Consider the following 27,548-nt stretch of genomic DNA (forward strand, 5'->3'; position numbering starts at 1 on the left):
GCGCTGGGTGGCGGCGTGAGGCGGCGGCGGTGCGGCACCGGCCCCGGCCCCGAGCCCCGGCCTCTGCCCGGCCCTGCCCGCGGCCCCCGGCTCGGAGCGGAGCCCCGCGTGGATGGGATGGAAGCGGGACCCTCGGGAGCAGGTCGGTGGGGAGGCGGAGCGGGGGGGGGGGGGGTCGCCGCGGACGGGAGGTGTTATCCGCGCTCCCCCCTGGGGGCTGCGGGTGTGAGAGCGGGGAGCCTGTGAGGGGCGAGGGGGCTGTGTGGGGCTGCCCTGGGGATTGTGGGGTTGCCCCGGAGCTGGGTGGGCTTTGCCCCGGGGGTTATGGGGCAGCCCCGGGGGGTGCCCGCTCCCCACGGAGCAGCAGCACCGCGTGTGTGTGCGCCCCCCGCTCCGTCCCTCAGCTCCCCGTCGCCCCCCGTTGCAGCTTTGTGGGGCCGGGGCTGAGCTCCGGAGTCTCCCCCGGTTCCAAGCGGGGGCTCCCGGCCTCCGCCTCGAGCTCCCCGCGGCCCCCCGGGGCTCCCCGGGCTCACGCAGCGGGCCGTGGCGGTGCCAGATGCTCCGGTGCCAGCCGTGAGCACCGCAGGCTCCCGCTGCGCCACGGGGATGGGTTTTGGATATCTCAGCGCGGGAGGGGAGCGGGCGATGCGGGGGCCTGGCCTTGCGCGGGGCGGCGTGCCGGCGAGTTCGGTGCCCGCCGCAACGTGCTGCGGTTCTGCTACACAACCCCCGCGTGTTTAAAATCGAGCCGCGTCCTTTTTTTTTTTTTTTTTCACGCGTTTAGTTGAAGCCTAGCGTGGAGATACCTGCGCGTCTCTACGTTACCTTTTGGCTGCCGGAGCGGTGTGTTTGGTGCTGATGTGTTGGCCTCCTGGAGACCGTGATTTGGCGATCAGCGCGGGGCTGGCACGGCGTGGCCGGGGCGATAGTGCCCCTGCACCCCGGCTCCGTCTGGGAAACGCCGATAGCACAGCTCACGCCCCGACGCGCGCGCTGTCGGGCTCCAGTAATTTTGTTAAGGTGCTTTGAAACCTCTCAGATGGGCTGGGGAGGATGGGGACGTGCCGGGGTTCAGGCCCAGCTGATGTCTCTGCATGGGGGCTGCACTGGGAACGAAGCCCTGATGCCCCTTTGTTGGGAGTTTGCCCTTTTCTCCCCCAAATCTGGCTGTGGGAAGCCGGCTTCGTCGAGGCTCTTCTCCCGCACGGGGCTGTAGTGGGACCGCGCCGCCGGGGTCACCCTGCGTGCCAGGAAATGTTTGTCCTGTGTCAGCAGGATGAGCGCCGTGCCTCCCGCCTGCCTTGTGCAGCCCCTTCCCCTGCCGACGGTCTCCTCGGCGTGGTGCGGGCCTCGCGTTTAGGCTTTAATAACGCCAGAGCTGTAACCTGTCAGGATAATAAAGCGCACGGGGGAAAAAAACCACGCTCGGATGTGCTGAACATGAAAATGTCTGGAAAGGCAGCAGAGGGGAACCTGGGAAATTTTCAGACGTACAGGCAGCTGCTGGGGGAGGAACATGCGTGCGGTGGTTTTAAAAGCTAAACTTGGTTTTCCCCCAACTTTTAGTTTTCTTTATCCTTTGCAAACTTCCCAAATGCTGTTAATCTTAACAGTTGTCTTCCTGTGCTAAACCCGGCAAAAAACCCGAAGCTGTTCTGTCTGTTGGATCCCTTTATCTTCAGGAAGCATGAACTCACATGTGCGTGTTTCTAGGATGGGATTATAGCAAGAAACAAAGCCAGGAGAAGCACCTTGCCTCAAGACATAGCATGTACGATTTATCTTTAAACTCTTTCTGTAGTCAATCTCTAAACCCAGTGAAGAACAAACTAGAGACAAATTATTAAGATGGCAGACGTTGAAAGGAAGACAAATCGGGTAGAAAGGCGCTGCTTTTTTTCGGCAGCGCGGTGTTGCGATCTGTAGCAGGGGTTTTAACCTCTTTTAGGGGAAGCTCCTGGACTGCGGGGTCCGTGGGGCTGCCCCGCAGACAGGACGTGCCCTCTTGCGTGGCCACAGCGAAACGTGAAGGTGAAGCTGTCCTTCCCTTTGTCCTGTCCCTTTATCAGGAGCTGGAGGCTTTCTTTGTCTGCTGCTCACAGATGTGCACTTTCTTCGCTTGTGCATGGAAAGTCTACACCAGCGCATGTGAAGCCCTCCTGGAAGAGGCCGGAGAGATGTTATCTGCTGCCCTTTCTAGGCGCTGTTAGTGGAGTCCCCGGGCTCGTGGTCGGTGATGAAAGGGACAGGACGAGCAGCCCGCGTGGAGGAGGAGAGCCTGGAGAGTGGTGCTGGCTGCCAGGTGCTGGCCCCTCTCCACTCGAGAGACAAATACGCGTGTTTGGCCTGGGGACTCCGGGAGAAATATCTGAATTTCCAGCTATCTGGGCTCTGCTGAGCGCTGCGGCGGTGCCTCCGTGTGGCAGACGGACAAGCTGCCTGCTGGGCTGCAGTTGGGTTTGGGGACTTTGGTTGACCCGCTGGGACTTTGGTTTTCCCACTGACGGCTGCCTTGGTTTGGTCAGAGGCACAAAAAGGCAGGCGTGCAGGGCTGGGGGGCTGGCTCGGCGGGACAACCCTTGGGGGTCGGCTCATGCCACCGAGGCACCGGGCTGTGTCTGTGCTGCTGGAGCCCCTGATGCACGCTGCTGGCCCCAGAAACACAGAATTTGGTTCATAATCCCTGTTAACAGCAGCGTGGAGAGAAAAAACCTCACCTGTTAACGGTAGTTGTGATGGATTTGTGGTAGCACCAGTAGGTTCCCTGTAAGAGCCAGCCAGACACAGGTATGAAACCCCTCTCCGGGTGTGCTGGAAGCCGGGGATTTCGCCAGCATCCCGCTGAGGGGCTGCAGTACATGATCTCAAATCCAGCCAGGATCCAACATCTCCAGCATTATTTCCTTTATCCAGGGTTGCGTGGGCATCTTGGATGACGGGACTCCTAGAAAATAAAGCGTAGTAGGCTTCGTTAAGTGTTAGCAGTTTGAAATGCAGCTTTTGGTTGAGCAAGGAAAGCACCCCCTATAGGTTTGGCTCCTTTTCCCCAAACTGCAGGGCTGCGCGCCCCTCGGCTGACGCAGGGCAGAACCGCGTCCACCCGGCGCTGGGGAGATTTTTCACCGGAGGCTTTCAGGTTCGTCGCCTGCGATTTCCAAGCTGGGGTCTGACGTGGCGTAACGATGCCCTTTGCGGAGCGAGATGCTCGGTGCGGGGGGTACAAAGAAGTAAGCTGCTTTCCAGAGTAAATACCAGAGTAAAACAGATCAGAAACAGCTTTGGGGTATTTCTGGGACGCGGCCACAGGCCAGGAGCAGCACCTGCCCGGGGGGGCGGGTCGGGGTCTCCCTTCGGAAAATCAGCTTTGGGGCACCGGGACGGGTTTAACGCTGCGAGTCCGTGAGTCCAGCTGGAGCCCTCTGCCTGCCGTGTGGTCACGTTCTAATTATACCCGGCGTGGCGTCGAGCCGAGCGGCGGCTGCAGCAGCGCTAACCTGGCCGGGCGCGGGGTGACGTGGTGGCGGGGAGTTAGCGGGCGCGGACGTCTGGGTGTGCGGAGCTGAGATACAGAGAGCGCCTTCTGCACTCCGGGCTTCGTGTGGTCCTGTCTTACCCTGCCCGCTTGGAGCTGCTGCTTCTGGAGGCGGTAACTTCGGGCATTGGGAGTGCGTGCGTGCGTGTCAAAAGAGGCCAGATGGAGAAAACCTGGCTTTTGGAGGAATGCTAACACTGGAGGAGTGGGGATCCTTTAAAAACGGGGGGGGGGAAGGGAAAGAAAAGCCTGAAGCGCCCAGAAATCACTTTTTTTTTTTTTTTTTTTGGCTGTGCCATTTCCAGAAACGAAAAGTCTCGTTTCCAGCTGGCTATTCCGGGGCAGCAGCTAACGAATTGCACTGCTTGGAGCCCGTCCCGCTGCGCGGGGCAGAGGGAGGCAGCGGGGAGGACAGGTGCCGGAGCTGCCGGGAGCCGCGCTGCGCTCGCGGACGTGCGGCGGGTGCAGATGGGGCCGCACATCTGCGGGGGCGAGCGGGACGGGGCTGCCCGGGGCCTCTGGTGGGGACGGGGTGGCTCCTTGGCCTGGGGACACCGGGAGAAACGTCCCCAAGCCCTGTGGATGGCGTTTCTCGTGCGTTTTGCTCGGGTCCGTGCAAGGCAGGAGCGCCAGCTCTGTCCCTGCTCCGTCTGCCCGCGGCAGTTGACTTTCTCGCTGGTTGCTTTGCCTCCTGACGGGGAATTTTCCCTTCTTGGGGTGGTGTGTGGGGTTGATTTAGGGTTTCTTCAGGCTGAGGATGGGCCACGCTGCATGTCCGGAGGCACGTCCCTGCGTGCTCCCCACCACCTTGCTCGCTCTCCTCGGATTCCTGGCTCCATTTTTGCGGTGTGGGTGCGTGGGGGGGGGGGCCGTGGGGCGGGGGCCGAACCAGACCCTCTGCGGTGATAAAACTCCCTTTTGTCTCGGCCCCATTCTCCCGGCCTCTCGTCTGAATGCGGCGGCGGAGGGGATTTAGATGACATGGTAATTTCACGCCTTTCCGCGGGCGGCTGTTGGTCAGCGGGTCGCGTTGGCCAGCCGCTCCAAGAAGTAACGGGACCGAAGCCTGTTCCAGCGCTGACCACCCCAAAGGCAGCTTCACCTTGGCGGCTCTGCCCTCGCCGGTCGCAGCCCAGCAGCGGTGCCGAGGGGGCTCCCGCCGCGTGCGTCCCCGGGGCGCGGCTTTTGTGTGCCGAAGCCTGTGATGGAGCCTGTGATTCCTCGCAGGCTGCTGAATTTATAACGGCAGGCGGATTTTATCCCGCTCACTGGCTGCATTGTGCGGCGCCACCGCCGCTCGCCCTCCAGCCCCTGGCCCTGGGCGCGCTCATTTACATGACAAAGTGCGAGTCTGCGGCTTTGCCATGGAGAGTTGAGGTATGCGGAGGAACCCCTCTGTCTCCGGGCTGTTTGGGTCGCTTTTTTTGTTTTTTTATAACCAGGCTCCTTCTACCAAAGGGGGGGACTCGTGCGCGTTTCGCCGCTGGCCCCTTTTCTGCTCCCTTTCTGCTGCGTCCTCGTGGCCCGTGGGGAGCAGCTTTTGGGACAAGCCGATGGAGCTGGGGGGGCTCAGGAGGGGGTTGCAGCAAGGCAGCGAGCACAGCAGGGCAGGGACGTGGCGTGGGGAAGCGTTAGTCCAGGGCAGGTTCGCCAGAGGATTTTGGGGTCTCTCCCACGTGGGTTGAAGGGGCAGGAGCCCGGCTGGAGGGGTTTGGGGCTGCCGGGTGCCTTCGGGTGCTGCATCGCCCTCGTCTCCTCCCCTGCCCCGGCGTTACCGCACTTATAAATAGTCGTGTCCTGGGCAGCACCGCTGCGCCAGACACCGGGAGCTAAAGGCTTGTTTTAAAGGCTTGGGATCTCAAAGGAATTTGGGAAGGGAAAGCAATTATCGGCCGTCCTTTGCTGGCGGGATGAGGCGATAACCTCCGGCGAGCCCGGGGCCGCGCTGCTGCGCCCGACTGCTTCAGCTCCTCGTGTTCAAGGACCCCGGCGGCCTGCAGGCACCAAATAAAACCCTCTGGCCCGGCTTTTCCGTCCCTGACGCTGGTCCTGCTTGCTGCCCTCATCTTCATGGAGCATCCCGCTGCTGCCCCGCTCTCGCGGTGCCGTTCTCTCCAGCGAGGATGTCTGGTTAAGTGTCGCTGCGTTCGCAGTGTTTCGTGGCTTGCATTGAGCTTCTGAGGCAGCTCTTGCGTTGCTCGAGGCTGACTCCTTAATCCGTGATTCGTGGTCTTAATTGGGAGGGTTTATGTTCCCAAAGCGTCTGGAGATGCTCAGGTGGAAGGGTTTGTATGGGAGGGCGTTATTTATGGACCGATTCGTGCGGTGCTGCGCTGGAGGGGGCTTTGGGAGGTGTGTTGTGTGGCGGTGCCTTGGGAAAGGTGGAGGCTGCGAGGACGCCACGTGGGGCAGGTGCCCGCACGCTCCCGACAGCTCTGGGTGGATCCCGTTCTGCGCCACGCTTCTGCTCCTGCTCTCCCCAGCTGCTTCAGGAGCCACGGTGCCTCCAGGCTGCTCCCCTGCCTCCTCGGGGAGGCAAAGCAAGAGGAGAGGGAGTCACGGACGCCAGGAGGTGCCATCCTGCACGTGCGCAGCTTCTGGGATCATCTCCGTGATCAGAAGGTCCCGAACAGGAGAGGGAATGACCGAATGCCAGCCCTGACAGCTGCCGAGGAGCAGCACGGCTCCCGGAGAGGCGGAGGAGAGCTGCGTCCTGCCCGCGCGCCGTGCGAGGGCCCGCGTGGGTTCGTGCTTGAAAGGCAGAGCAGGGAAGCGGAGGCTCCAGCAGCGCTGGCAAATACCTCGTTGATTGCTAACGACGGTTTAAAAATGCATCAGCTCGCAGCCAGGGAGCTGGTGATTGCCAAGAAATATTCGTCGTGTGGAGACACGAATTACACTGCGAGTAGCTCATCAGAAAAATCGGTTTCTTAAAACGAGCCGCCTCGGGAGCGCAGCTCGCCCTTTTGTTGCGGGGAGGCTGCGGCTGCGCTCCCCGGCACGAGGAGCTGCTGGGGCCGGGGAACCGCCGCGCTCCAACACGGCCGGGAGCCCCTGCGGGTGTCCCGAGCCCCGTGTCAGCCCCGGAGATCCTCATCGTGCTCGTTCGGCTGCTCGAGTCGCCGCGTGGCTGATGCCCTCTGCAACCCGTGGGCGAACGGCACAGCTGGGGTGCTGGGTTTCTGCGGAGCGAGGTTTTTCCGGCCCCGTTGTCCCCGTCCATCCCTCTCTCCTCTGTCCGTCTGCAGTCCGGCATCGCCTCTCAGGGCGTTCAACGCCCCTGTGAGTTTTCACAGCGCAGGGCTCCTGGCTCACCGGCTCAGAAGCAAAAGCAAAGAGCTGGCGGTGCGGCCAGTTGGCCGGGCGCCGACACCAGCAGTGGGACGTGATTGTGCAGGCTTGAAATGAAAGCAGCTGGGTCTGTCGGGCATCGCTGCTAGCTAAGACCAAAGGCAGCAGGGGCAAACACGCAGGGTCCTGGTGGCATTTCATCCAGAGAAGTCTTGCAGAGGTCAGGTGCCAAACTGAAAAGCAAATTTGAAGTTCAGGTTGCTGCTCTTGGATCTGGTACGTTTAGCCTGGGATTGAAATTCGGATTTAAAAGGAAACCGGAGGGGAGCGAGGGGTGCTAAGAGCGCCATGTGTTACGGATCCCAAATTGGAGCTGGGATGCTGTTTGGGGGCTGGCTTTGACAGTTGGCCATCCAGATGGAGTGCTCTGAATATCTCACAGGCTGCGTTCCCTGCACCCGGCCCAGCTGGCTGAAGACCTCGCTAGGTTTTGAGAAACAAATAAAAGATGCAGACGGGGATAGGTACAGATCAGGAAAGGGCAGATCGTGTTTAAAAAGCAGCAGTGCTGAATGTTCCTTTGGCAATGTTTTAAGGTATCTTTGAGTCCAAAGGTGCTGTCAGTTTAGAAAAGCACTTCAGTCTTCTGGTGCCGTGCTGGCACCCGTCCCTTCGTCCTCAGCTCCAGAACTTCGCTAGTGAGTGTCTGTAACAAGCCTTGAGGAAAAACTGGTGCATCCCTTTTTGTGGGTGTGGGCATTGGGATTATTTTTGGCTACCTCCCATAATCCAGAGGAGGTTTTCATCAAAATATTTTTTCATTTTCTGTTTTCTAGCAGCAACTTCCCTGGAGTTCGCCTTCCTCGCCGACCTGACTGCTGTTGAACAGCAGATGAGGATTACACGCTGGGGAGGGAGGAAGGGATAAAAGAAAGTTCGGGTGCTGGGGTTGGGTTGTTTTGTGACCAGGAGTTCGAAATGCAATCGTTAACAACCCGTATGAAATCAAAGCAACGTTACCCTGCAAAATCTAGCCGTTGACGCAGCGCAGGCACGGTAACAGGTAACGGGCTGAGAACAGAGTCCCCCGGGGCCCTGCGACCCCGCAAGGCCGGTGCCTCCGTGCCCCTGCTTGGCGCTGTCGGGATCTGGGCTGTTTTTAGAGCTCTTCTGGTCCCAAAGCGCTCTGGTCCCCAGAGCCCGACGTGGGGCGTCCCTGGTGTCACCATCGCGAGGGTCGGCCTGCCCGGCGCTGCGGGACGGGGAGCCCGGGGGCTGCCGCCCCGAGGAGCTGCGGGCAGGGAAAACAAGTGGCGGCTGTGGAAGGCCTGGCCTTGGTCGAGGTGCGTCGTCACTAATTCAGCGTGCCGGCCTCTGCCGGATGATCGGGTGAAGGTCGCTGCTGCTGGAGGCCCGCGGAGGGCTCTCGGCTGGGCCGAGGCCGTCCTCGCTTTAAAACCCGAGAGCTGGAGAGTTTCTCTTGCTGCGCCGCTTGTTTACAGATCGCGGCGTCCCTCGTGTGAAGCGGGAGGTGAAGCGCAGCGTGGAGGCAGCGTGCTGGCTGCTTTCAAAGCCCTTGTAGTGTGGAAGTGAAGCGCAACAAGTCTCCCGGTGTCGGGAGAAGCAAACTTCTGTCGCCAGCCGCTGGTCGGAAAATTGAGTTCAGGTGTTAGGGCGTAGGTGTGCCTGGGCATGGGACGTGCGGTTTGTTCCTCTGTTCCTTCCGAGCTCTGTGCGGCTGCCACACGCGGCCCTGTTCGAGTTACTTGCCCTAATGCAAAGTGGAGATTATTCACCCGCTGGGTAGGCGGTTTGACATCGGAGCAGCTGGCGGAGGCAGGGCAGGAGCAGGGCGCCGGGTGCTGCCGTGTGGCAGCTCCTTCCTCCTCCTGCTGCCGTGGTCCCAGGTCTGCAGCTGCTGCCTCTCGCCCTGGGTGTGAGTTTGGGGTGTGGTGACGGAGGGCTGTGGATTCGGTGTCGTCTGACCGGGTGCTGGAGTTTCTCCCAGCCCTCCTGACCCCTGTTTTGTCTCCCCGCAGCTGCAGGCGCATACCTGCCACCCTTGCAGCAGGTATTTCAGGCGCCGCGTCGGCCCGGGATAGGAACCGTTGGGAAGCCCATCAAGCTCTTAGCCAACTACTTTGAGGTGGACATTCCCAAGATCGATGTGTACCATTATGAAGTGGATATCAAACCCGACAAATGTCCACGCAGAGTCAACAGGTAAGGCAAGTATTAGAGGTTTTGGCACTCGCTTCCCACCTCCAGTTTCCTTGTGGAGACACAATAAGTGCCTTTGTCCCTCTCCACCGGTGGAAATCACCAGGGTGACATCGTCTGTGGCTGCCTTTGCCCTCTCTCTGTGCTGGGGTGGTGAAACAGTGCTGGAAGTGGTGCTGGGGCCCTGCAGGAGGCCGTGCTCGTGCCCAGCAGGCCTGGACAGTGCCAGGTGCGGTCGGTTCGTTCTCAGCCCTGTGTGCTTGGAACCCTTCTGTGCTGGGCTTGCGGCGCTGCCCAGCGTCCGCAGATGGCTGAACCTCGTGAGCTGCGTCTGCACAGCAGCATTTGTTCCTGTTCCTGATAGCTTAGGAGGTCCTGAACCTTACCGCAGTCCCCTGCTTCTTCAAAGCAGCTGTGCTATTTTGGCAACAGTCACGTATTTTAAAAATAGCAAGCCCCAGATCTCAGGCTGTTGCCTGCTTTTTTTTTTTATTTTATTTTTATTTTTTAGCTTTTTGTCGCTCTTTTCGCTCCCCTTCCCCTCCTGCCCCCGGCCTCCCCTCGAAGGCCAGCGAAGCAGATGCTGGAGCTGCTGTTCCCTGTGCTCTTGGCAGCCAGCGCTCGCAGGAAGCGAGTCCCTCCCTCTCGCCCTCCTGGCAAGCACGGCGGGTTTGCAGCCAGCTCCGGTGCGCGTGGGGGCACATTGCTGCGTGCTGTGTAAACTTGTTCTGCTGAAACTGATTCAACCAGCCGTGGAGCGAGGCACGTGGGTGTTCGTGTGGGGGGCCCTCTTGCCTGGGAGAGATCTGGCCCTGCCGTCCCTTGGCCCGCAGCACTGCAGCGAGAGCCCGGAGGTGCCCCAGGTGGAGAAGCTCAGGACCTGGCAGGTCACAAAAGGCGTTGGGCTGTGAAGAAGCTGGCAAAACAAACCTTGCTCCTCTCTCCCCTGTGTCCCTCTTTCTTGCCTCTGCTTGTCTGTGTAGGGAGGTCGTGGAGTACATGGTACAACACTTCAAACCTCAGATCTTCGGAGACCGAAAACCAGTCTACGATGGGAAGAAAAACATTTACACGGTCACGGCCTTACCTATTGGAAACGAGAGGGTAAGAGGGGGGCAGGGGACCGCATGCAGGCATGCACGATGTGCCGTGCGCACCCTAACCCACTGAAAACAACCTGTGTCTCCTTGTGCTGTGGCCTTGAAGTCCTGTGGCAATGCCGTGATCGCTCCCCTTCCCTTCCCAGGTTGACTTTGAGGTGACAATCCCAGGAGAAGGCAAGGACAGGATATTTAAGGTCTCTATCAAGTGGATGGCCATTGTGAGCTGGCGCATGCTCCACGAAGCCTTGGTGAGCGGGCAGATCCCCGTCCCCTTGGAGTCCGTCCAGGCGCTGGATGTTGCGATGAGGCACCTGGCTTCCATGAGGTACCTGCACCTGGGGGGGCTGGAGGTGGGCGCTGGGGGGAGGCAGGACTCTGCCGCGTCCCCCAGAGGCGCCAAATGTGCTGGGGAGGGGCTGTGCTGGGGGAGCCGGCTGTCCTTGGCAGGCCGTTGTGGCTGGGAATGCTCTTCAAGGACTCCGGGGAGCCTGCTTTGTCTGGCACTGGCGGTGGTGCTATCGCCGTAAATGCTTCCCCGAGAGAAATAAATGGGGGCGTGCAGCTGGCAGGGCCAACGGGGCAAGCGATGGCTCTGACGGGCTGGGGGCGCTTCGTGGTCGCTGCCTGTTGTCTGACGTGCTGTTCCCTCGGTTTGCAGGTACACCCCTGTCGGCCGCTCCTTCTTCTCCCCGCCCGAAGGCTACTACCACCCCCTGGGAGGCGGCAGGGAGGTCTGGTTCGGCTTCCACCAGTCCGTCAGGCCTGCCATGTGGAAGATGATGCTCAACATTGACGGTGATGTATTTTTCATGCCAGCATAAACACTTTTTCTCTCCAGCGTGCACAGCACAGTCACATTTGCTCGCAGAGAGCAGCACAGGCCAGGTCCCAGCATCTCTTTGGGTTGGGGGCTTCTCATTTAGGGTCTGTCCAGTGGGAGCCAAATCTCCGGTGCTGAATGTGGTGGAGTTGGGGCCCGCAGTGGGCAACTGCAGCAGCGGGGCTGGATGTGTTCAGGGAGGCTGCATCTGGCCTGCTCTCGGGTCAGGTCCCTCTGCTGGAGGAGAGCAGAGACTCATCGTGTTATCCGTCCTGCAGTGTCTGCAACGGCCTTCTACAAAGCCCAGCCTGTCATCGAGTTCATGTGCGAGGTGCTGGATATCCGGAACATCGATGAACAACCGAAGCCACTGACAGACTCGCAGAGAGTGCGGTTCACCAAGGAGATCAAAGGTAGAGCCCTGGGGTGGCGCTAGGGGACTGCCACAAACACTAACCTCAGTAAATCAGCTCGTGTCCTGCACCCAGCCCCGGCTCCGAGGGAGGGGACACGGGGGTTGCACCTTTAAAATGCCTCCTGGGGCACCGTTGCCTCCCTCGCTGCACTTCACAGGTATCTGCAAGCCTGCCTGCTCTGCAAACGGTTCATTATTTAAGGAGGGTGTCTGCAGCGTCACGGGGAAGTTGGGCAAAAGGGAGTTGCTCCCGCATTTACCGGTGATTCTGCTGTGTCTTCCTGTCTCGCATCAGGTCTGAAGGTGGAGGTTACCCACTGTGGGCAGATGAAGAGGAAATACCGCGTGTGTAACGTTACCAGGCGGCCGGCCAGCCACCAGACGTAAGGCGGGTGGGAAGATGCCCTTGGAAAAATCTGAGCTGTTCTCCTTTTTAGCAGCTGCTGTTGGTGTTAGGGAGAGCTGGAGGGGGAAACTCCAGCCTGTGGCAGGGAAAGGCGATGTGTTTGGCGCTCTGCAGCAGTGCTGTGCGCAGCAGCTCGCGCCGCGCTGTCATGCGCCGTGAACACGAGCGGGATGCAGAGGGTGGGAGCGGAGAGGATGCTTTGTCTGGCAGGCAGCGCGCTGCAGAGGGCGGGAGCTGACATGCCAGGAGTTGTCCTAGTTTTTACCTCTGAGTTTGGTTTTCTTCTTGCTTAAAATAGACGCTGCCAAAGCAAAAGCTTTGTCAGGGGATAAAGCAATCCCCTGCCTTTAAATTATTTGCACGTGCCTGGGAGGAGGCTGGGCCAGGGAGCCCCCTCTGTGTTAGGGGGCTGCAGACCAAGTGCACCCCATGCTTCTCCGGGGCTGAACTGCTCCCCACAGACCCCAACAGGGCTCTGCAGCACCCATCAGGGACGGGGGGAGGCAGAGGTACCCCCGGTGCTGAGCTGCCGGCTGTCTGCAGCCCGTGGGCATTTCCGGGGCAGGTTCTGCCTAGCCCGGTGCTGGCAGTAAAGGGGAGACACTGGGATGGCGAGCGTGCGGGGCGGGCACGTTCCGTGCTGCATCCCCATTTCCTGGTGGTGTCGGGTGAGGCTGGGCATCACACGCTCCTGCTGCTGATGGCCCAGAACCCCCCAGCCCTGCGTTGGGGAAGTTTTAATTTTTTTTCCTAGTTTTACAGTGAGCTGTACCTCCTCCTGCCCGTCATGCTCTCCTCACCCCTCTAAGCGTTCAGGAGCTGGTTAACTTTTGTCTGTAGCTCAGCTCAGCTCCCAAAGAGGGCACCGAGCACAGAAGCCCTTGTGAGTGCCAGTGTGGCTGTATTTATGTACCTGGCAGTGGCATGTGTGGCATGTCCTGTAATAAACATTTGCCCTGATTAGCAGGATTAGTGAGGGAGAGCTTTATTTCGGGCCCTCAGTCTCACGCTGGGATCAGAGTATTCCCTCCTTGATTTCTGAAAATGCTGCCCTTCTGCTTTTTATTTTTTCTTTGTGGTAGCTCACGGTGGGAGCCTACCAGTTCCCTTTCTTTCCAGCCAGAGTAAGTAGTGCTTGAGGTGTGGAGGTGTCTGTTCTGAGTAGGTGCATCCTTCGTGTCCTGCCTCTGCCAGGTTTCCCCTGCAGCTGGAGAGCGGTCAGACAGTGGAGTGCACAGTGGCTCAGTACTTTAAGCAGAAATACAACCTGCAGCTGAAATACCCTCACCTACCCTGTCTCCAGGTTGGCCAGGAGCAGAAGCACACGTACCTGCCCTTGGAGGTGAGTGCCAGCTCCGCACCGCTGGGCGCCCCGGCTTTTGGGCACCGTGAAAAGCAAAGGCAGCGGCCCAAAGGCAGCGGCCTCCGGCCTTTGGTGGCAGGTGCATGACAATGTTCTGCAGCTAATGCATAATGGGTGTTAATTGCCACAGCGTTGACCTGGCGAGAGGCGTTTTTAAGAAGTGAGGGGTGAGACCATGCTGTAAAGATGCCATTCTCCTGCAGCTGCAGGCTCATCACCTCTGGTTTGGGGCTGGCTGCCAGGTCTGAGCGCTGCACCCACGGGACAGATCGGCTGTGGTTCTCCGTGCCTCACACGTTCCTAACACGTGGCTGCTCGCTTTCCCCTGCGTGCAGGTGTGTAACATCGTGGCAGGCCAGCGGTGCATCAAGAAGCTCACAGACAATCAAACGTCAACCATGATAAAAGCGACGGCCAGGTCTGCCCCGGACAGGCAGGAGGAAATCAGCCGCCTGGTACGTGCCCCTGCACGGGGGGTCCTTGTCGGGCTGGGCTCCGGTGGCAGGCTGGGGCACTGTGGAACAGTGCCTGGCTCTGGTCCTGCTCCTGAGCTGCCCTGCAGAAGGCAGCTTCAGCCTGTTTAAGAGATGCTGGTGGGATTAATGGCTTGGTTATTCCTCTCCTCTTACTGAATCCCCTGTCGGAGGTGCCTGTAATGGTCGCTTGTACAGGAGAACACAGCTCAAAGTGACCGTGGAAACACACGTGCTGCAAATTCAGGTCCTCACGTTGATGGAACCTGACACAAAGGGAGCTGGGACTGAAAATAGAAAAACAAATTAGAGAAATGACTTCAGCTCCAGACACGTGGGGACCGTGCATTATCAGCCTGTGGTACGGGAACTCTGTGTCCCCAGGTCTGCCTGGGGCGAGCAGGGGAACGATAAACCTGGCTCCAGCAGTGGATGGACAGGATCTGGTTAATGGCCCTGTTGTTATCCAAACCCATGTCTCTGGGCTTTGGAAGCTGGGCACATTTGATATTCCTCCTGGGACGTTTGATAACAGCGTCTTGCCAGTCTGAACCTTTGCGTTGAAGCCTTAAATCTTAGGAGCAGGCTCTGCCCTTGGCTGCATTGGTCAGTTCGTTCAAAATCGGGTTGCCCCCGGGTCACTTTGGAGGGCAGAATCTGGCCCTTTGTGTTAAATCGCTTCCCCTCTCCTTACAAAGAGGACTTCAGCGCTGTAGGGAAAATATTTTGTGCCCGTGTTTCCCGGTCAGCTGAACGCTGTGTGGGATGAAGCAGCTGGTCTCATTCCCTCCCACTGGCCCTTCCTTCCCTGTGCAGATGAAGAATGCCAGCTACAACCTGGATCCGTATATTCAGGAGTTTGGGATCAAGGTGAAAGATGACATGACGGAGGTGACGGGGAGGGTCCTGCCAGCACCCATCCTGCAGTACGGAGGCAGGGTAAGCAGGGCTGTGCTGGGGATGTTCAGATGTGTTGTGCAGAGATGCCTTCGCAGCAGAAAACCCCGGTTTTAACTAAAACTTGTGCTGCCTTCAGGTTTGTGGGTTAGAGCTGGATTTTTTTTTCAGAGTGCCTTGGATTTGTTTGTGTCTTTTTGTTTGTTTTGCGGTTCTCAATATGACTCTTCTGAAAGTTGGAGGCAAAAGTAATGCAGTGACAAGAAAGTGGGTGGAAAGAGAGGGGTATTCAGAGTCAGGCTTGGTCATCCTTCCTCGTGTTTGAGATGTGGTTGGGGTTTGCGCCCACACCCAGAGGGACACATGGCTGCCTGGGACCCGCTGCCTCGTGGTGCTGCGTGAGAACAGCTCAGGTCTATTTTCCATCACCTCGGAGCAGCGAAGGTTCTGAATTACCGTGGCTGAGTGCCGTGCTAGTCCCTAAAGGTGCGGGGAGCTGCTTTCAGCTCTCGAAGGTGTGCAGCTTCGTGATGGGGAGCGCAGACACGACACGTGTGCTCCCCAGGGGCTGCCGACGTGGGGCCAGAGGCGGTCCCGCTCCCTGCCTCGCGGGACGTGGCCTCTCAGCGCTCTGACCGTCTGTTTGCCTTGCAGAACCGGGCCATTGCAACTCCCAACCAAGGCGTGTGGGACATGCGAGGGAAGCAGTTCTACAACGGCATTGAGATCAAAGTCTGGGCGATTGCTTGCTTTGCCCCGCAGAAGCAGTGTCGAGAAGAGGTGCTGAAGTAAGGAAACGGGCAGCCCGCGAGGGTGGGAAGAGGCAGAGGGAGATGTGTTGGCGTGCAGGGCAGCCACCCTGCTGTTCCCAGCCCCAGGCTGCACTTCCCTTATCACGGATATCGGATCTCTGCGCGGCTGAACTGCTTGCTGGTACAAATTTGATCCAGGTCCGGACTGGGTGTTCAGTGTTGTTTCTTGTTAGTTTATCCACAGTGCCTGACTGTTTATCCTGGCTGCAAACAGCCCCTGAGCCATCGCAAAGCCTGCCAGGTTAAAGTTAGCACATCATCACTCTCATACACGTGGACTGACAGTCAGTCTCTCCGCAGTCTGCTCTTTGCAGCAGGTAGCTGCAGTTTCTTGCTCTGATGGTGTCAGCCATAAAGCCAGATACGCTGCGTTGAGCTCTTCTGACCTGAATTTCCTTCAGGGGAAGCTGGATGGGTTATGAGAGATATTTAGTTAAAAGTTTCTGCAGTACCCCAAGAGCTCAAAGTTGAGTTTAATTTAGCAAGTGAACTTTCTGTCCCACTTCAGATTTACCCTGGAGTGGTTTCCTTTGTACTTTCAGAGTTTAAGTCAGAGAAGCAGTCACCTTGGTCTGGGGTTCTGCTGGGGACCCAGGTGTCTCCTGACCAAGGGCGGATGCATCGAGGCGAGCGTTTGGTTTGGCTCTTCTGGCTCCGTTTAACACCGTTATGTTTTGGGATGGTTTGGAGCAGCTCAAAGCCTCTACATCTGCAGGAACTGGGTGCAGGTGGGAGTGACACAGCGCTCCTCTTGCCACCCCTTTGGGCTGGGGGAGTGCTCCTGGCAGAGCTGGGAGCCCCGTGTTCCCTCTGGCTCTCCCTGCGGCTCTCCCTGCATCAAATTTATCCTTGGTGACCTGGAGTGCCGCAGAGCTTGTGCATACCAGAGCACGTTGTCTGGTTCGGTAAGCGAAGGCTTGCACCAGCTTTGCAATCACCTAGAAATCAACGGTCCCAGGGAACAGGTCTGCTCCTTCTTCTTCTGAAATCATCTACATGGGAGTAGCTTACAGCTCCTTCAGTCCTTAGGAAAAATCCTTACAGTGGGTAAGAGCATTAGGAGAGGACGGCCAGGCAGGGGTCACTCCGCTCTAACTCCTGTTGGTCGTCTTGTGCTTGTGTTCCCCGTGCGGTGCACGTGCTGCTGAGGCAGGCAGTGACTTCCCTTTGCCGTCTCTCTCGGGGTTGCTGGATGCTGTAAGATTGCAGGCGTGGTGGTGTGATGGGCCCAGCTCTGTCCCGTGCTGCGGTGCAGAGGGGCTGACTTCTCTTTCCTCCGGCGCGCAGGAACTTTACGGACCAGCTGCGCAAGATCTCCAAGGATGCAGGGATGCCGATCCAAGGCCAGCCCTGTTTCTGCAAATACGCCCAGGGCGCAGACAGCGTGGAGCCCATGTTTCGACACCTCAAGAACACCTATTCAGGGCTTCAGCTCATCATTGTCATCCTGCCGGGGAAAACACCGGTGTATGGTGCGTCTGGGGCAGGGGCAAGCAGGGGGACGAGAAGGGTTTTGCTCTGGCTCTGCCCTCCCACTTTCTCCCCCCATTTTGGAGGGTAACGCTGGAAGCTGTGCTTCGCTCATTGCCTGCCTGTTCACGTGCTTCCTCTGCCTGCAGCTGAGGTGAAGCGTGTTGGGGACACTCTCCTGGGAATGGCCACGCAGTGCGTCCAGGTCAAGAACGTGGTGAAAACCTCCCCGCAGACCCTTTCCAACCTCTGCCTCAAGATCAACGTCAAGCTTGGCGGGATCAACAACATCCTTGTGCCTCACCAGCGGTTCGTATAGCTGCTGCCTGTCGCAGCTTTAGGGCTCGTTTCCCATGTCCCTCCTGGCCTGCCTTCCTCTGGGCCGTCGCAGTGCTGCCAGCATGGCCTTCCCTGAGGAAGAGGGGACCCATGGGCTGCTCTGTGAAGTATCTGTCTGAAATGTAGGCGAGCTCATCTCGCCTTGTAATGAGCTGTTGATGTGCCAGTGCCCAAGCTAGAACCCAGAGAATCACAACATCCTTTATGCAGCTTGCTCATCTGTGTTGGGCTGAGCATCGCCCTGAGATGCCCCAAAAGGCTGACTGCTGCTTTCTCTCCTTTCCCACCAGCTCTGCAGTCTTTCAGCAACCGGTGATCTTCCTCGGGGCCGACGTCACTCACCCGCCAGCAGGAGATGGGAAGAAACCCTCCATAACAGCCGTAAGTCCCTTCCCGAGGCTGGGCTCAGTGTCTGATAGCCCTGAAGGGAGGCAGGAGCTGGAACAGGAGTTGTGTGTCCGTGAAGAGGCTGTATCCTATCACCATTGTCCCCATGGTGACACTTCTCAGGGTGGCCCCATGCTCTGTAGGGTGCTTGGATCCCACTTTGGGGAGGTGGGAAACACCTGGAAGTGCCACTGTAGGGGATGCTGCTCCTGGGACTTGCTTGGGGTTCTCCCATGACACAGGCTCTGCCTGGGGCTTCCTGCGGGCCCCAGCCCCCTCTTCACGGAGGAGCTGTGGTTTTGAGGAGCCACTGGGAGAGCTGGCAGCAGCCGGGAGAGCTGGCAGCTGCTAGCAGATGGGGCTCGTGATGTGCTGGGCCCCGTTGGACAGGGCCTGCAGGGAGCTCGGTGCTGCTGCTGTGCTCCCTGGGGCTGGAGGCATCAGTGCTGGCTGACAGCAGCTCTGGGAGGCACCTTCCCCGGGAGGGAGAGCAGGGACTGGAGATGGGGGGGAGAAATGGGGTGACTTTGCTTATTTACCCCAAGCAAATAACGAGCATCCACGGAGTGATGTGACGCTCAGCTGCCGGTGGGGCTGGCTGGCAGCGCGCGCCCTTTGGGAGCCTGCAGGCTGTTGTCCTTGTGCTCCTTGCAGTGAAGGAGAGTGTCAGGTTCTCACAGCATCTGTTTTAATTAAGCACGTCAGCATTTTCCTATTCAGTTCTTAGCTTTCCAGGACTCATAGCTCAGGTTTTCCATGGCATGCAAATGTCTCTGTAGGAGTGGTTTTTTCTTAATTAAAAGGGGCTGGGAAATGCTTTTGGCTGTTTGCTCATAGGTGTGGGTGGGACAGGGCAGTCTGTTTCCTGGCGGCGGTGCTTCCACTCTGAAAACACTTTGTGTTTTTCTGTACGGGACCACTGTGGTTTGTTTTGTTTTTCTTGATTTTTGTAAAAGCTTTTTCGGAGCCGCAGGGGAGGAGAAGGGTATAGACTTGGCCTTAACCTTCTCCTTGGCGCATTGTTAATAAGACGATAGGAAAGGATTCATTGCTAGGGCTAAAGGAAACGTTTCTGCTGAGCGTTTCAGCTCTGACAGCAGCCCAGAACCTAGAGCTCCTTTCGCTAAGCAAAAGCGAAACCCGTGCTGAGGGTGGGGGCCGTGGGATGGGCTCAGTGCCGCAGAGGATGTGGGGCTGCGGTGCTTTCCCTGCTCGGGTGGGCGGGATGCGGACCACGCAGCAGCGTCCCGCTGGCCTCAGAGCAGCAAAGCGCCCGGGCAGCGTGGCAGCATGTCACAGCGTGGGCTAAAACCCGCCTTAGCGCCGTGACTCACGCTGTGCCCCCACCCCTGCGTCACGGCTGAGCCTGGCTGCCCTCGTCTCTGTGCCTGACGTCTTCGGGGTCTCCCCTCCGGAGCGCCGGGCTGCGCTGGGTGACTCCTGCAGCGGAGCGGGGGCACGGGGACGTGATGCTGGCAGCTGCTCTTTGCAAACATTGACCTGGTTCGGTCACCTTTCGGGCAAAGACCTCCCGGCACCCCAGTGTGGGCAGGGCGGCTGTGCTCTTGCCACATTTGGAGAGGTAAGGGCTGAGCTCCCTGCTCTTCCTGTAATAAGGACCTAAGCGGCTTTTACAGCACGGCGATGGTGGGGTTTTGTACCTGGGGGTGTCCTTGCCCTGGTGGGGCAGCAGGGCAGGTTGCAGGCTGAGCTGCCCTTTGTGGAAGCCCAAAGCCTCAAGTGAGGGATGGAGGGAGAAGAGTTGTAGCCCCACTCCTCCTTCACCCCTCTGCTGTTGAGCAGGAGCAGGGACAGAGCAGTAACAGCCCCGTGTGGCTCAGTGGTGCCAGCCCAGCCATCTCACTGGGAATTCCTGTAAATGCCCCGAGGGGCACTGCAGAGCATGAAACTGGGATGTGGCTGCCACCAGGGTTGTCCTTTCTCGGCTGCAGTTGTCTTCATGGTATTTGCTGTCCCATCTCCTGATCTGTGAGCTCAGGGTGCTGCCCACGGCCAGCTGTGGGTGTTGGAAGCAGTCAGAGGCTGGGAAAGTCCCACATCTCCCCCGTCCTTCCCCTGGTAACGCGTCGGCCTGGCCCGCCTCTGTCCCTGCAGGTTGTGGGCAGCATGGACGCCCACCCCAGCCGGTACTGTGCCACGGTGCGCGTGCAGCGGCCTCGCCAGGAAATCATCGAGGACCTGTCCTACATGGTGAGGGAGCTCCTCATCCAGTTCTACAAATCCACCCGCTTCAAACCCACCAGGATCATCTTCTACCGTGACGGTGTTCCCGAGGGGCAGCTCCCGCAGGTGAGGACCACTTGCACCCCCCTCGGCCGGCAGAGCTGGGGCGTGCAGCTCTGTGGGGCAGCAGGCCAGCCTGCAGCCGGAGGGAAGGGTCTTTTTAAGGCCCCGAGCTTGCCTCACTAGCATTTCTGTTGCCTGAAATTGCAGGGTTTTGCTGAAATGCTTTGTGCGTGCTGGTGGTGTTGGGCTGATTTGGCTGGCGGGAGCTGGGCCAAAGCCTTGCGGAGCCGGTGCTGGGCATCTGGCAGTCACCGAGGACGTGCTTGGCAGCACGAGGGCACCAGGCAGTCGGTGCTTTGAAGCATCTCCCGAGGCTAGCTTTGAGCACTCTCCTCTTTTTCCACTTGTGTCTGGGGACGCGCAGTGCTGACAAATGCTCGTGGATGACGGTATCGGATCTCTTGGTCCCTGCGCTGCTGCCTAAACCTGCGCTGGCTGCTGCGGCTTCCCTGAGGGCGGGCAGGGACAGCTGGGTGCAGAAACCAGCTGCTGCGTCCGCTCACTCCGCGTGCGCTTGTCTCTCCAGATCCTTCACTATGAGCTCCTAGCGATCCGTGACGCCTGCATCAAACTGGAAAAGGATTACCAGCCTGGCATCACCTACATCGTCGTCCAGAAAAGGCATCACACCCGTCTCTTCTGCGCAGACAAGAACGAGAGGGTGAGCGGCAGGGCCGGAGGGGGACGTTTCATCGCCAGCTTTTAGGGAGAGTCAGCCCTGGACTTTACCGAGCGGAAAGCTCGTTGCTGGCAGGCAGAGCGCTTTCTTGAATAAAATCTGCTGCTCAATTGACTCCCGTATCCATGTGGATTAGGCTGCTTCTAGAAACCCAGACAGCTGTTTGCTGTTGTTATGAGTTACTGGGTGCTGATGATCCTGGTGACTCTCTTGAAATAGCCTCTGTCAGCTTGAAAACATCTGTTGTTTTGGTGATAGCTGTAGCCGCTGACGTTGTGACAGGATGAATAACCCCTTGCTTGCTCACAGCTAGTTCATGTGTGCTTTGTGTGTGCTGTGCAGTAACTCTCTGATCTATATTTAGGGTTTAAATCTCGTCTAACCAGACTCTGGCTCTCCCTGAGCATGAAGACTTAATCTGGGGAACTAAGGACCATTTTTCACCGGGGCGTAAAAGCCCCGGTATCTTAAGTCAAAGGCTCTAGTGTACTCTCTCTGCAGAGATCCCTGGAGTTTTACTCACTTAATCCTCATTTCTGCAGTGGGACGGGCCAGTGCCCAGCCCTCACCCTGCCTGCCTGCCTTTTTATGTAGTGTGCTCTCTGTCTATGTCATGGCTGGTGTTGATGCTTGCAGAAAATGCCGGCAGGCCTGTTGGGGCAGGGAGCAGAGCGGGATGACCTGTTTCTGTTCCCACCGAGTGGAGTGGCTGCGCATGGCGCTCCCAAACCGAGATGCTGAGCTGGGGGACCCTGTGCTGTGGCCCTAATGCAGAGCAGGTGTTGCAGGCGGTGCTCCGGGCAGCTGGAAATACTCAAATTGTGCAGTGCTTGGATCTCTCTTTCTATTCCCTGTAGATTGGGAAGAGTGGGAACATCCCAGCCGGAACAACAGTGGATACAAACATCACCCACCCCTTTGAGTTTGACTTCTACTTGTGCAGTCATGCAGGCATTCAGGTACCGTGCTGCAGAGCTGGCCGTTGTGATGCTGCTGTTTTTCTTTGGTCGTTGCTGCAGATTGCATCTCGTGCGTCTGACGGGGCCCTCCCTGGAGACACGGGCGCTTGCTCCAAGCTGCCGTTGCAGCGGCTTGGGCTAGCAGGTGCCAGGTGGCGTGGCCGCTGCGTTCTGTGGCGTGTGCTTGGTTTCTCTCCTGGAGCCAAGGATCTCTCCTGAGAATTTCCTTCTTTGGAGCGGCCAGCTCAGCAGCTTGTCAGCTGGTGCCTGAGCACGCTGGGCTCGCTGGTGCGCCTGGTTGTCAGCAGGGACCTGTTGTCTGCCCGTGGGCGGGAGAGCTGGGGCCAGCCGTCCCTGGAGGAGGTGGCTTGCTTTGCAGCTGCCCTTCTTCAGGCAGCCAAGATTAGTCAGAAACCATACAGAAGAAATTGCACTCACTTAATCTACAGCTGTTTCCGCAAGAGGCTTTTTGGCATCCTCTCCCGCTGCAAGGACAGGAGGGAGCTGGCCTGGTTCGGTGGGGAGCTGTGGGGTTGCTGTGGGGTCGCTCTGTGTTGGTGCAACGCGCGATGCCGTGCGGTGGCAGGGGCCTGGGGAAGCAGCACGGAAGCACCAGCAGTGCCTGGCCATAGTTCGCACATCAGTGCAAAGTGCTTTCCTGCCTCACAGTGCTTGTTCACATGTGGGGTTCTTAAATTAGGGAAGCACGGACCTCTCTCCTGCTCAGGCTGTTCTGCTGTCTCATTTTGATCGGGGAGGAGGGTGAGCAGGATACCAGGCAGCTGCCTGCAGGCACGGGCAGCACCTTTCATTTCACACCGTTCCCTTTTCTTGGCAGGGTACGAGCCGGCCGTCCCATTACTACGTGCTCTGGGATGACAACCGATTCACGGCGGATGAGCTGCAAATCCTCACCTACCAGCTGTGCCATACGTACGTGCGCTGCACTCGCTCGGTCTCCATCCCGGCCCCGGCGTACTACGCCCGACTGGTGGCGTTCAGAGCGCGGTATCACCTCGTGGACAAGGAGCACGACAGGTGAGCGGGCTGGTCCTGCCGGCTCACGGAGGGCAAACCCTAGGGAGGAGCAGCGGGGCACGAGTGCGCTGCCTTCGGGTCCAACAGAGGCTGGATCAGAGCAGCTCTGCAGACCTGCCCGTAGCTACGTCCTCTTAGGTCCCAGTCTAGGAGGAAATGGGGGTCAAGGAGGGTTAAATCCAGATCCCGTCTTGATCTCATCCCGGACTTGGAGGAGCATCCCTGGGGTGTTTGAGGATTTGCAGCCACCTCGGGGTGCTGGAATCACCGCAGTGCTGGGCACAGTTCACACTTAGCACGAGGGAGAGGTGCAGACAGCGTCCAGAACAGCAGACTCAGATGTCCAAGGGGGTTTCTCAGTGTGCCTTGGGGGGGAATATTAAATAATTACACAATGATTTTCTTGCGCTTTCAGTGGCGAGGGCAGCCATATATCTGGACAGAGCAACGGCAGAGACCCCCAGGCCTTGGCGAAGGCTGTGCAGGTTCATCAGGACACTTTACGTACCATGTACTTTGCTTGAAAGCCTAACTTTTGTTACCTCACTCAAGAAAGCTTTCAGATTTGTAGGAGCCATACAAAAAAGGAAGCATTGGGACACCTTGTTTTTTTTTTTCCAATGAGAAATCACTGCAGGGCAGGCAGCGTCGATTTGAGGCAGGAGACCAGCACCACGGGACAGAAAGATCCAACACCTTCGTAGGATTGGAAGAGACTGATTATTTTTTTAATTTTTTCTGGCTTTGCAAAATTTTGACCTGACCAAACACATGAAGGCATTCAAGGAAGGGATAAAACTCCCAGGAGGCGGAAGCAGGTTTTCATTTTTAAGATGCAATACTATAGACTCCTGACTGTGAAATGGCGGATTTGGTCCTCCGTTGCCCACCAGGCGCTGGTAGGTATTTTTTGTGGGGGTTGGGGGGAGGGGATTTTTAGAGCCTTAAAACAGAAGACTAGATTTATAAAACTAATATTTTAGAATATGAGATGCTTTAATGGGTTAAGGGGAAAAAACAACTAGTTTATAGGAGAATTCTAACACTAACAGTTCCCCGCCCCCGAATAATTCCCCCCATATAATGTAAGGCACCCTAGCACTTAGCTCAGAACTGAAAACTGTCTTCCTTGTGTTAAAAGCTAGTTAGCTGCTGCCACTTGAAGCAACAGTCACAGACTTTTCCATGGGTGAGTGCCTTACTACGATGCTGCAAAATTTCAATGTTTTTAATCTTGTAAGGAAAATAGTAATCTTGTCTTGATGGTGGTCCATATTTCCATCGGAAGGAGTTAATTTCTATGGTCCTAAGTTGCAGTTTGTGTTAGATCACAACCTCATGGTGGTTAAACTCCATTGAAAGATGTGCACTTTCATATAGGACACGTTTAATGGCTGCTGACCCATTTTTGTTTCCAATGTACTACTTGTTATTTAAAACTGTTTCTGACAAATGGGGGCGTTGTCATCCCATGAGGACAGAAATCGCTATCAATTTTTTTTTTCCTGAATTTCTATGATGGACACCGGGATTTTTTTACTAAACATTATTTTTATATGATACCGAGTCTGTTGCCAAAATACACAAGTCATTAACATGCTCAGAGTTTACATCACCGCACTTCCTGAGGCTGTGCGCTCGCGCCAGAGATTTCTCATGTTTCCTGTCCGGTGAGTGTTACAAGCTGCAGTCCGTGCAGCTCCGGGGTACTCCTCAGCACCCATCTCCCTCGCACCATGTGCCTTCGACACATGCCTGCCTGGGCCGGCTGCTTTCGGAAGTACCGCGTACCCCAGCGTCAGCACCTCCAAACTGGCACCGTGTCTGCTGCTAGGTTTTGCTGCTCTTCGTGTCACGGTCTCACTGATTTCACGCGCAGGGTTTTTCATCTGAAAGCACGCCACATTTGTTCCTTAGTCAGAATTGCGAAATCCTCATTATTGTCATGGGGGAAACTCCTACTGATTTGTGTTCTTTACAGGAAAAAAAAGCCTTTTTTTCCCAACAGTAACGTAGTGACTGCTTTTCAGACTCATTTTGCTGCACAGAATGACCATTATGCACAGCAGGGCAGTAGTAGCAACTCATTACCGATATCAGGTGGGCAGATTATCCGGCTTTTGATATGAAAGGTGCGCACAACGCTTCCTTCAAGAGGAAGAATTACGTGTGCACTCCTACCAAGCTCTTTCAGGGAAGAGCTGTCACCATTTTACTGCCAAGAGCGAACGCATTTTCAAAGCAGATCTATCCCAAGCACTGCCCCTTGTCAGTACGTGTGGATAGAAGCACATCTTGTAGTTCTGTACTTTCCGATGTTTGAACTCGCCTTGCCTTCATGAAAACCGCAGTAGTCATGTTGGCCCATTAATCTGTCCTAGCACCAGGAATTCACTCTACCTGTTTTCTTTCTGGGCAACATATTTGTGAAAAACGAAGACATCACTATGCTATGCAAACTAAGTGCTGAGCCCACTGATGTCACCTTCTGTGAAGATCCTACATTTAGCACAGTTGTATTTTGTCCTCAAGACTACAGTATTTGGCTCATATTCTCCTTTGCACCTTGTGTCAAACTCCACTGCTGTCTATCTGCAAGGTGGTGGGGAGGAGACCAGGAACTCTTCGTGGTCGGTAGGGTAGCCAACTCTTAGGGAAGCTTTTAGAGAGCAGGGAACGCGTCAACACTAAGTGTCAACATGAGAAGCCTACATTCCTCTACACAAGTGCCTGCATAGTGACACAAATTCAGCACCTCTCCATTTCATCCTCGGAATTCTGGCTTGTGTGCATTGAAAGCAAAATGATCTCAGAGAGGCTGTACCTGCTCACGTTGTGTTAGAAAGCCCCTCGCTAAGAATAAAATCGGGGTTTAGGCCAAGGTTCTCTCTGTAAATCAGTTTGTTCACCAGCATTACAACGGAAAGCACCTGGTTGCTGCTCTGCAGCAAGGGGCAAAGGTATTTTGGTTTCTATTTTTTATTTTAGTGTTTTAGTTGGGTCTAGACTTCTGAAATGTCTTTTAGTAGCTGTGGCATAGCACATGCCATTTTTAACCATTTGAAAAGAGATAGCGTGGGCATTTACAGAAACAGCTTCTTGCTCTGTAACAATTTTTTTTTTAACCTTGAGACTTGAAATGTAAAATGGACCTTTAAGATTTGCACTCATTTGTAAGGTGGCTGTTCATAGAAAACTATGAATGAAGACTTGCTGATGTAGCACCTACTTTTAACAGCAATTTTAACTACACAAAAGCTTCACAGCTTCTGAAACTCTCAGCTGTTGACTTGCAGATCATGTTCTGCCCTTATTTCACCCTCTGCGTTGGGTTTTCATGGTTTTGAATAAATAAATAAAAAAGCCAAACTAGTAGCTGCTGTGCCCTTTAAACCCTATTTCCATTTTGAAGAAATTTAGAAGGGGTTTGAGTTACCCGCATGTTTTATATAATGGACTATGCACTGTACCTTCTGCGCGGCTCCAGCATTCGATATTTCTACCCTTCTCTTGTCCAAGATGCAAGTGAAAAACTGCATGTTGAGGTGCTGTGCATTTTGGTACCCCTAGCGGATAGGTGTTAACCCAGCTACGTATCAGGACTTGTAGTTAGCCACAAACTCCACGTGAACATCCTGAACGGCTCCCGAGTCTCTGCCTTCTCAGTGCGCACGTGTTCCTTCTGCGACTGGAACCACCGCCAAGTGCATGCAGTCCTGTGGGAAGAGGAATCACTTTCATTTACCTGTCAGTTGTTGAATGCTGTTTGTTTCCCCGATCTCCTATCGGAACGTAACGGGGGCGCGAGGGCAGAGCAGCCCTCGCCCCAGAGCTTCCAGGGCAGTCGGGGGGTTCTGGTGCTTGCAAGCCTCTGACCTGATGCCTGGTGTCACAAAGCCCGAGTGAGTGTTCAGCGTTGCCTCGTGGAAAGTTTTCTTCTTGGAAAATTAGTTAATGAAATAAAAGAATGTCGTTCTTTCAGCAAGGGAAGCCAGACAGCTCTGGACAGCAATAAACGAGTGAAATTCATATCTTGCCTGAGTGATTTGCACTTCAATAGTTGTGAAAGAAAATTGATGGGGACTCCAGTGCTTTTGTGTTCAATTCTAGCCCCTTTCGTACCTCCTTTATACGAGCAAGTGTTGAACTGTACATAGGGTGTTGACAAGACATCCTGTTTGGGTTGTTTTTCTTGTGTTTGTTTTTCTTTTTTTTTTTTTTTTTTTGCTTTAGCTTGAACTCTGTATGGTCCATTTGTTAAATAGACGTGAACAGTTGATGTACAGTACTTACTAAACAAGCAGCAGCACAAAACTTATTTTATTAAGAAAATATGGCTTATATTTTAAAGGTTGGATATCAACTTTTTTTTTTTTGTATGCGTGGAATTAAGACTGGTAAAGAGTAACAAAATCCTTGGATTAGGCCAAAAGAAAATACTGTAAGATCGTAACCACCTCTTTATTAAAGAAAACGGTATGATTAAAGAGCTCCAGAACATTGTATTTATATTTGATTTGATTGCTTTTGTGGATTTTTATTTTTTTTTTTTTTTATTTTTTTTTTGCCTTGGTCCTGATTTTTGCTTGCAACTTTGACTTTGCAGTCCCAAGTGTCTGTTACCCTGTAACTGTTGGCAGAAGACCTAAATAAAAGCAATGTGAATATGTTGGGGTGACACTCCTGAGTCAGATCGCGTGGGGAAGGAAGAAGCTTCCATGCTCAGTCCTGGCAGTTCACTGGAGGAGGGCTTGGGAACGAACAGTGAAATGCTGACTGTAGCTGGATTGCATCAGATATTGTGGAGGATCCAAAACTCCTCTCTTTCCAACTTATTTCTGTTTGATGAGAGAAACACTTAAGCGAGCAAGTAATATGCTTAAAACTTCTTGGAATAGGATGGGCAATTCCACTTTTCATTAAATTCCGCTTTTCATTAAATTCCACTTTTTCATTAATTCCACTTTTCATTAAAATATCTGAGAACCGACTTAATTTGAGCTCCTTCGGTTATTAAATGGCACAAGCGTACATCAA

General features: G+C 56.0%; 1 protein-coding gene and 1 long non-coding RNA gene across 3 annotated transcripts in view; one reads left to right on the forward strand and one right to left on the reverse strand.

Annotated features, from left to right (window-relative positions):
• On the forward strand, positions 1 to 27,019 carry LOC118255690 (protein argonaute-1). 2 transcript variants are annotated; one of them, XR_007709123.1, is made up of 20 exons: positions 3 to 142; positions 8,863 to 9,046; positions 10,027 to 10,147; positions 10,290 to 10,471; positions 10,805 to 10,941; positions 11,245 to 11,379; positions 11,677 to 11,764; positions 12,982 to 13,129; positions 13,486 to 13,605; positions 14,440 to 14,562; positions 15,175 to 15,308; positions 16,620 to 16,804; positions 16,952 to 17,111; positions 17,432 to 17,522; positions 19,644 to 19,838; positions 20,362 to 20,496; positions 21,372 to 21,473; positions 22,312 to 22,511; positions 22,927 to 23,414; positions 23,657 to 23,700. XR_007709123.1 is itself a non-coding variant. In XM_035562059.2 (19 exons), the coding sequence occupies exons 1-19, from the start codon at positions 118 to 120 to the stop codon at positions 23,033 to 23,035; spliced, it is 2,574 nt and encodes an 857-aa protein (XP_035417952.1). In that variant the 5' UTR covers positions 1 to 117; the 3' UTR covers positions 23,036 to 27,019. The 2 variants fall into 2 exon arrangements, 1 of the variants encoding a protein (XP_035417952.1); XM_035562059.2 differs by having other exon boundaries at positions 1 to 142; positions 22,927 to 27,019.
• The window catches only part of LOC118255739 (uncharacterized), a 7,501-nt gene continuing 4,205 nt past the window's right edge, over positions 24,253 to 27,548 (reverse strand). The window contains exons 2-3 of the long non-coding RNA XR_007709124.1: positions 25,982 to 26,227; positions 24,253 to 24,400 (exon numbers count right to left, since the gene is read on the reverse strand). This is a non-coding gene — a long non-coding RNA (uncharacterized LOC118255739). The remainder of the gene's footprint in view (positions 24,401 to 25,981; positions 26,228 to 27,548) is intronic.

Source organism: Cygnus atratus, chromosome 23 (assembly GCF_013377495.2).
Source record: "Cygnus atratus isolate AKBS03 ecotype Queensland, Australia chromosome 23, CAtr_DNAZoo_HiC_assembly, whole genome shotgun sequence".
NCBI lineage: Eukaryota > Metazoa > Chordata > Aves > Anseriformes > Anatidae > Cygnus > Cygnus atratus.